Genomic DNA, 9,240 nt, shown 5'->3' with positions numbered 1-9,240 from the left:
TGTAGGCCAAAAATTTCCTGTCTCACAAAACTATCTTTCAGATACAAGGGAGAAATAAAGGCTTTACCAGACCAGCAAACGTTAAGCAGTTTACCAAAAAAAAGAACGCTCTTATAGGAAATGTTTTGGAAGAAATTCTGCTATCTAAATTTTAAAAATCCCATGAAAAACCAAAGAACACAATACATATATAGATAGAACCAGAAAACAAAACACAAAAGAGTGGCAGTAGTTAGCATCCATATACCAAATATCATCCTAATTGCAAATAGACTAAATCCACCAGCAGTCACTGTGTGACTAGGTGCATTAAAAACCAAGATAAGCCTTTTTGCCTCGTGGCCGCCGGGAAAGCAAGATGGGTCACCAGCCTCTCTACTGGAGTCACCTGAGAAAATTCGGCCAGGGTTCTCGCTCTTGCCGAGTCTGCTCAAACCAACACGGCCTGATCTGGAAATACAGACTCAACATGTGCCGCCAGTGTTTCTGTCAGGACGCCAAGGATATAGGCTTCATCAAGTTGGACTAAATGAACTTCCTTGAATTGGCTGTGGAGAAATCTACCGCAAAGCAGAAACAATGCTCTAGCTCTTTGTACATAAAGTAAAATACTTCAATTATGAAAAAAAAAAGATACAACTATATAGTCCTTACAAGAGACTCATTTAGTTTCAATAACCAACACAGACTTAAAGTGAAAGGAGAGAATTAGATGAGTAATGAATGACTGTTGACATAGGCACATACATGCAACAAGGAAAATTTCTACGATAATGGTGTTGGGAAAACTAGACAGTCACATGGAAAGAATGAAACTAGTCTACTACCTAACCATACACAAAAATTAACTCAAAATGTATTAAAAGCTTGGATGTAAAACCTGAAATCACAAACTAAACAGAAGAAACACACGTGCCATCTTTGCCATCAGTCTTAATAAATGTCTTTGGGGATTTGATTTTAATCAGGAAGAGAAACAAAAGCAAAAAATAAACAGATGAAGTACATCAAATTAAAAAGCTTCTGCACAGTGATCTCTAGCAAATGTACCACAATAGGACAGACATGCGCTGAACTGCATTACTTATTACGAATTGCAGCATTTGACATGCGATGAAGTCACAGTCAAGAAGTAGTCGCACATCATTATTTCAGGCCCTGAAATATAAGTGGTCTTTAGTGGATATTTGTGCTGCTAAAGAGAATGTGCAGAGGCGTCATAGGGACAGTGGTTTAACACTTCTGACATATCCTGTTACAGAGTAAGATTTTTCAGACCAAGCTTTTGTTTTGCTGTCTAGGTATGTCTCTTCAGAAAGGCTGCTGATTTCCTGGAAATGAACCTGCTCTAAAAATAGCTCTTTGGTGCTTTCCATTTCAATCTGAATTATGTTTATAGTAAATGCCAATTTTGTGGTCTTGAATAACCGAATATTCTAGCTGGAAAATCTTGATACTAAATCATACCTAATTATTATTTACTTCAATTTACAAATGGTGTACATTAATTATATCTCACTAAAGATGGGAGGTGAAGGCAATAACAATGGAAGTGTGTACAATATGGAGGGAGCAAGGGAGACACATTACATTTAAAAGTTAGGCAGTTTTTCATGGTTGTTTTCCAGAGGAAGTATAACGTACTTATTTTACTCTGGTAATAGTAAGAATCCTCAGGTTATTCCAATTTCAGGACTGAGGGCATGACCAGTTGTCATCAACCCTGTAGTATCCAATTCATTTTCATGGGTAGCCACTGATAGTTATTTTTTTAAGCACAAATTAAGTCACATCACTTTCTTCCATAAAAGCATAAAAAACTTGCATTCTCCATACAGTGGCTGCAAAATTCTATATAATGTGTCTCTGCCTGCCCCTTCCCATCACATGTGATCAGTTCACCTCATGGATATTCATTCTAAGTAATTGAACAAAAATTATTTAAATTTATGTGGAACCAAAAGAGACCTCAAGTAGTAAAAGCAGAGAGAGAGGAGAGAAATAGAGGCATCAATCTACCTGACTACCTGTACTATGGGGCAACAGTAATTTAAAAAATACGGTATTACATAAAAATAGATACATGGATAAATGGAACAGAATCAAAAACCTAGAAATAAATCCACTTACATGTAAATACTTAATTCATGATATATACCCACAATCACACATGGGTATGGGGAGAGTCTTTAACCTGTGGTGCAGGAAAAACTGAATGGCCACATGTAAAAGCTTAAAGTTGGATCTCTCTCTAGCCCCATGCCCAAAAGTAAGTTACAAATGAATTATATAGAAGAAAACATTATTGTTATATTTCACAACATCAGTGATAAAGATTTGTTGGAGACTCAACCCTACATCAAAAGAAATAAAAGCAAAAATACACAATTTGGACTACCTTGAATTTTAAATAAAACCTTTTATACAATGAAAGAAAACCTAAGTAAATTAAAAAGACATCCTACTGGATGGGAGAAAATATTTGTACAACATACAACTGGCAAGGGTAAATATTCAAATATTTACATGTATACTCAAAATTTATATATTGAATATATATGCTCAATATAGATATACATATGTGTATGTATGTGTGTATATATATAGATGTATAGATGTATATACTCAACATAGCAATAAAAAATAACCCAATTAGTAAAAGGTAAAATCTCCAAATTAGTAAAAACCCTGAATAGCCAATACCCTGCTGAAAAAAAAGAAGGGAATGGAGGCATCGCTCTCCCAGATTTCAAACTATATTACAAAGCTGTAATAATCAAAACTGCACGATATTGGAACAAGAACAGACACATGGACCAATGGAACCAAATAGAAAACCCATAAATAAACCCACAGATTATGGTGAACTAATCTTGACAAAGGAGCAAAGAATATGCACTGGAGCAAAGAAAGTTTGTTCAACAAATGGTGCTGGGAAAACTGGGTCACTACATGCAAAAAATGAAACTTGACTACTACCTCACACCGTGCACAAAAACCTACTCAAAATGGATTAAAGAACTAGACATAAGACCTGAAACCATAAATAGATAGAAGAAAATATAGGCAAAACACTACATGACATGCACCTGAAAGACATCTTTACAGACACATCACCTAAAGCAGTGACAGTGAAGGCAAAGATAAACAGCTGGGACTACATCAAATTAAAGGCTTCTGCACAGCAAAAGAGACAATAACAAAAAAAAGAGAAACCCCACTTACTGGAGAACATTTTTGCACACAATACTAATGATAAAGGACTGATAACAAAAGCATCTGCAAAGAGCTGATGAGACTCAACAAAAACAAAGAAAATAATCCAGTCCAAAAAATGGGCAGAAGAGCTAAAAAGAAACTTCTCTGAAGAGGAAATGCAAATGGCCAACAGGCATATGGAAAAAATGTTCAACATCACTTGTAATCAGGGAAATGCAAATCAAAACTACAATGAGATACCATCTTACACCAGTGAGAATGGTACATATTAAAAAAACGAGTAGCAACAAACGTTGGTGAGGATGTGGAGAAAAAGGAACTCTCCTGCACTGCTGGTGGGAGTGCAAACTGGTCCAACCACTATGGAAAGCGTTATGGAGATTCCTCAACCCTCTCAAGATAGAGCTGCCAAATGATCCAGCAATTCCACTCCTAGGTATTTACCCAAAGGACACAGAAACATTAATTCCAAAGGGCACCTGCACCCCTATGTTTATAGCAGCACTATTTACAATAGCTAAGTTTTGGAAACAACCCAAATGCCCCAAAATAGATAACTGGATCAAGAAGATGTGGTATATAGATACACAATGGAATATTACTCAGCAATCAAAAAAGATAAACTCATGCAATTTGCAGCAACATAGTTGGATCTGGAAGAGATCATGCTCAGCGAAATAAGCCAGAAAGAAAAAGAAAAATAGGGCCTCACCTGGTGGCGCAGGCAGTTGAGCACCACGCTGTAAAGCCATCTGTAGCCTCTGCCCCGCCAGTTTGATCCCAGCTGGCCGGCTAGGGTCCCCCATGGCACTGCAGAACTCTTGAGTCACACCCGCTGCTCCCCTCAGCAATGTATTTCGTCAGTCTGCTGTTCTGTTCCCCACTCTATCTCTGGTGAATCCTCTCACCCTCCCACACATCTAGCCTGTATGCCAGTTCCTGTATAGATAAATAAATAAAATCTTTAAAGAAAAAAGTTCCACTTTAAAAAAAAAAAAAAAGAAAAAGAAAAATACTGGATGGTCTCACTCATAGCAGTTTAGAAAACCTAAATAAGAGACCAGAAAAAAGAATAACTATAATAAAGAAAAAATCAAAATCAACAAGCAACTATAAACTAGAGACACATAAGGGGTGGGGGGAGGAGGAGGGATTGGCATCAAAATAATGGGGGTGCAATTGTATGGGAAATATAACCAAGATGAAAATGCATACATTGTGCAAAACTGAAAAATGATGTAAGAAATACATAAAACATAAATAAAAAATAAATAGTCTTTTTATACATATAAAGGAAGCTAAAATGTAGGCTTAGGAAAGTGTGTAGTGGGAATTTAAGGTGAATGCATTTTGTTCTTAGCGTTTATATTTGAGTTACTCTTCATTTACCATTAAAACACTATTATACTTGAACATTACAAAAACTTCAAGTAGTGAAACCAATAAGAAGTCTGACACTCACACCAACCACCCCTAGGAATTAAGGGAAAGTTGGGAATTTAGGCAATTAGGGCCACAGGGGCCACAGCCTAGATAACACCATGGAAAACAGGAATTTCCACAGGTTGGCCTGCCCCCCCAACACAGAAAACATCTGTGTTGACCAAGGTTCTTGACTGCCAAGAACCAGATGTCATTCTGTCAAGAAGACCCCAGCCCCAGTTGATGACTATGGCAGAACCCAATCAGAGAAAACCTGCTTTAAAGTTCTGCCTATCTGAAAGAGACACCAACAGAGCACTAACCCATCCCATTTCAAACAAACAACAACAAAAAATAAGCCCTTGCTTGTTGGCCCCCAGCAGCTACATGCACAGGAACCGCTCAAAAAGTTCTCCGCTCAAAAAGCTTTTCTGTCCTTCTCTTTCTCTAACAGTAAATTTCTTACTTTTCTGCCTAACTCTGATCTCAATATTCCATACTTTCCTAACTTTTGGGGTCTGGCTCCCAGGCCCCAGCCCAATTCAGGATGATGTTCATCATCCTCATGGGCTTCTCCATTGTAACAGCATCTCCTTCCTGAGTTGGATGAAAGTCCACCAGTTCTACCTCATCCATTTCATCGGTCTCTTCTACTGCCTTCCTTTTAGGTAGTTTTTCTGGTAATGAGTTTTTCAGGGGAGAGTGAAAGTCATTTTCAGGAAAGAAAAAAAAAAAGAGCCCAATTAGTAAAAGGACAGGAGATCTGATTGGACAAATCACCAAAGAGGATATCCCAAAGGCCATGTCATTCATTGCCTTTTATGAGAGTGATGCAATGAAAACCACAATGAGATATCATCTCACATTCATGATGGTGGCACATATTAAAAAGACCCTCAACAAGTGCTGGAGAGATTGCAGAGAAAGAGGAGCCCCACGACAATGCTGGTGAGAAAGTAAATTGGTATAGTTATTGTAGAAAGTGATCTGGATTTACTTTTATATACCAAAAATAGAAATACCACAGGACACAGCAATTACATGCGTGGGAATGTATCCAACGAACATGAAAGCATTAACTCAAAACTATGTGTACCCTACAGTTTTTACAGAAGCACTATTGAGAATAGCTAGAACTCAGAAGCAACATAAATACCCATTGATAGAAGACTGGCTGAAGATGTGTTATATCCACCAAAAGAGAAATACTACTCAGTCTAACAAAGCAGAAATTTGGGCCACCCCTGGTGACACAGGTGCTTGAGCGCAGCGCTGTGAAGCTGCCTGCAGCCTCTGCAGCATGGGTTTGATCCCAGCTGGCTGACAAGAGTCCCACAAGGCACAGCAGACCTCTCCTGTCGCACCCACTGCTCCCCTCAGCAGTGTATTTCCTCAGGCTGCCTGTTCTGTTTCCCCGCTCTGTCTCTGGTGAATCCTCTCACCTTCCCATGCATCTGGCCTGTACCCCGGTTCTTGTATAAATAAATAAATAAATCTTTTTTAAAAAAAAAGCAGAAATGTTGCCATTTTCAGCAAAACAAACAGAGTTTTATGGAATTATGTATAATAAAACAAGTCACAATGACAAAGACAAACAATGGACATTTGCATAGTGAGCAAATTGACAATTAAAAACTTAGAAAATTTAGCTGACCTGAGCAACCGAAGTTGGGTTTCTGATGTAGAGGAAGAGGGAGGGAGTTAAAGGACAAAGGAAAAAACAGTGCAAAGCATTTCAAAAGATCAAAAAGTAAAGGATTAATTTGCTACAGAAAATTTAAATAATAAAGAATTTGCACATCACTTTAATCAGGGAAATGCAAATTAAAACTACAATGAGATACCATCTTACACCAGTGAGAATGACACATATTAAGCCATTCTAGCAGCAACAAATATTGGCAAGGACGTGGAGAAAAAGGAGCTCTCCTGCACTGCTGGTGGGAGTGCAAACTGGTCCAACCACTATGGAGAGCTGTGTGGAGGTTCCTCAATCTGCTAAAAATAGAGCTTCCAGATGATCCAGCTATCCCACTCCTAGGTATTTACCCAAAGCACACAAGAACAATAATTCAAAAGGGCACCTTCACCCATATGTTTATTACATCACTGTTTACACTAGGTAAGCTATGAAAACAACCCAAATGCCCAAAAATAGATGACTGGATCAAGAAGATGTGGTACATATACATAATGGAATATTACTTGGGGAAAAAAAAGATAAACTCATACCATTTGCAGCAACATGTATAGAGCTGGAGGGGATCATACTCAGTGAAATAAGGCAGAAAGAAAAAGAAAAATACCGGATGGTCTCACTCATAGCAGGAATTTAGAAAACCTAAATAAGGGGTCAGGACAAAGACTAATTACAATAAAGTAAAAATCAAAATCAACAGGCAACTATAAACCAGAGACAAACTACAGGGCTAGGGGAGAAGGGAGTAGGATCAAAACAAGGGTGGTGGGAATTGTGCGGGGCTATAACCAAGATGAAAATGCATACATTGTACAAATATGAAAATAATGTAAAAAATATATAAAATTAAAAAGAATATTTAAAAAAATAATAATTTGGGCCTCCCTGGTGGCGCAGGGGGTTGAGACACAATCTATGAAGCTATCCATAGTGACTGCAGCACGAGTTCAATCCCTGGCCAAGGAGCAACCCACATGGTGCGGCTGACCTCTTCTGACTCGCCTGGTGCTCCCCTCAGCAGTGTATTTCAGTCACTCTCTCTGTTCTGTTCCCCACTCTGTCTCTGGTGAATCCTCTTACCCCCCACACCTCTGGCCTGTACCCCAGCTCTTGTATGCATAAATAAATCTTTAAAAAATTTTTGATGTGACATTACCAGGTCAACAGGGTATTTTTTGTTTTTATCAAAACCGGGCAAGTATTATACCAAGCACTTTGAATGCCCACTATTCGAAGTTACTATTGTTCAAAGAGAAGCAAGAAACAAGCAACATTATCCCTATGAAGAATTTCCAGCATAGGTAAATGAAGTCTACTGTCTCTCCTACACTTCCAAACCCTATCCTCATCTGGAATGTCAAAATATTTACTTGGTTTGTCTTATTTTCCACGTTGTCTAGTAGTTTGGGCACATTTTCTAGAGCTTGATTTGGATCTCCCTACAACTTTCAGTCACCAAATACGGTAATTGCTAGTTTGGATGATGTCACCGAGGTTGTGATAGTGTTCCTTGCTTTGCTTCCAAGAATAGGACTAACAGTTCACCAGTAATGGGATCCCTGAGAATCTCCAGCACATTTGTGATGCTGATGCATTCCATGAACCTCAGAGGCTACATTAGAAGGGGTGCCAAGGCATTTGAAGAAGGTAGATGGAGAAAAATGTGCAGGTGCAGCTAGCTGGGGTGGGGGGCAGAGGATGGGGAATAGGTTTGGTTGGGTTGCCAGCTTCTTCAGGGTCCCTATAGAAGGGAGATGGTGTGGAGACTGAGGTCCTTGATCTTGTTGGTCCAATCTCACAGCATAGGAACTGGGCTTCTCCACACTGGTTAAGACCCCAGCAAGGAGGACAACAGCAAACATGGTTCTAGAAATTCCCCGCCCCACCCCATGGGGTCTGTACTGCCCCTGTGAAGTGCACTGAGAACAGACACACTGCTGAGTCTCAGGCTGGGCCCAGGCAGGAGGGTTAAACAGTGGTCCATGAATCAGGACCCCCGAGAACAGTCACTCAGGGCCCAACAACTCTGTCACTGCCCTGCCCCCTTCCACTGACACAGTGTTTCGCAACCGTCAAAGGCCGGGGAGGTTCATCTGCAGTCCACGCAGAGAAGAGAATTTTGGAGCCTTCGGTCCATTTTTACAGGCCTTTAATGCTGAATCAGGGCACAGAGCAGCTTTCTCGCTATGGGGAAAATGGACGTGATCAGGTTGTTTGCGCCCTCTCCATTAGCATCATGATGGACACCCGTGGTCTGACCCACTGGTGCCTGCTGGCGCCCCAGGAGCGTGGTGTCTGAGCGGGTGAGCGGGCGCTGGCGAGCTGGAGGACGAGCACATAGGGCGGGGGCCGCAGTGGGCGGGAGGCAGAGATCAGTGGAGACCCGAGGAGGACACTAGAGAACGCCAGAGAGCCTCCAAAGAGTAAAGATTAGGGGGGCCAGGAGGCCTGCCAGCCGCCTTGGCCCCTGACCCCCGACTGCACCTGCACCTGCTGGCCACGCTACCAATGGTGTGGAAGGGTCATGAAAAGCCTGAGAAAGCCACTGAGGCTCCAGGACTCTCCTCTACCCATCCGCCCGATCACAGAGAACCTGCTCTGGCCTTGCGGCGCCCGCTCTCGGCGTTGCTCTGCTGGCTCTTCCCGAGTCGCCGCCACCCGCATCGTGGCGGTCCAGCCGCCTCAGAGGGACCCGCCCTTGGTCCCTCGCCACAGAGGACGGGCGACCCCGGGGCCCCCGCGCGCCCACGCGCTGCTGGCCTCGGGCTAACTGTTCTGGAGGAAGCAGGAGGCTCTGGCAGCCAGGGCTAACTGTTCTGGAGGAAGCAGGAGGCTCTGGCAGCCTGGCTGCTCCGTCTGCGGCCGGGGGGGGGGGGGGGGGGGGGGGGGGGGGGGGGGGG

The 9,240-nt window shown here is 41.6% G+C and overlaps 1 protein-coding gene across 1 annotated transcript; it reads left to right on the top strand.

Annotated features, from left to right (window-relative positions):
• The first annotated feature begins 358 nt into the window (after positions 1–358).
• LOC119246899 (40S ribosomal protein S29-like) lies at positions 359–559 on the top strand. The gene has a single exon (XM_037513155.2). It carries the CDS (start codon positions 359–361, stop codon positions 527–529), a length of 171 nt encoding a protein of 56 aa, XP_037369052.1. The 3' UTR covers positions 530–559.
• Positions 560–9,240: the final 8,681 nt, after the last annotated feature.

The sequence above is a fragment of the Talpa occidentalis genome, unplaced genomic scaffold (genome assembly GCF_014898055.3).
Source record: "Talpa occidentalis isolate TD23 unplaced genomic scaffold, MPIMG_talOcc4v2.1 talOcc4.1524, whole genome shotgun sequence".
NCBI classification, from domain to species: domain Eukaryota; kingdom Metazoa; phylum Chordata; class Mammalia; order Eulipotyphla; family Talpidae; genus Talpa; species Talpa occidentalis.
This window is presented reverse-complemented; position numbering and strand designations above follow the sequence as displayed.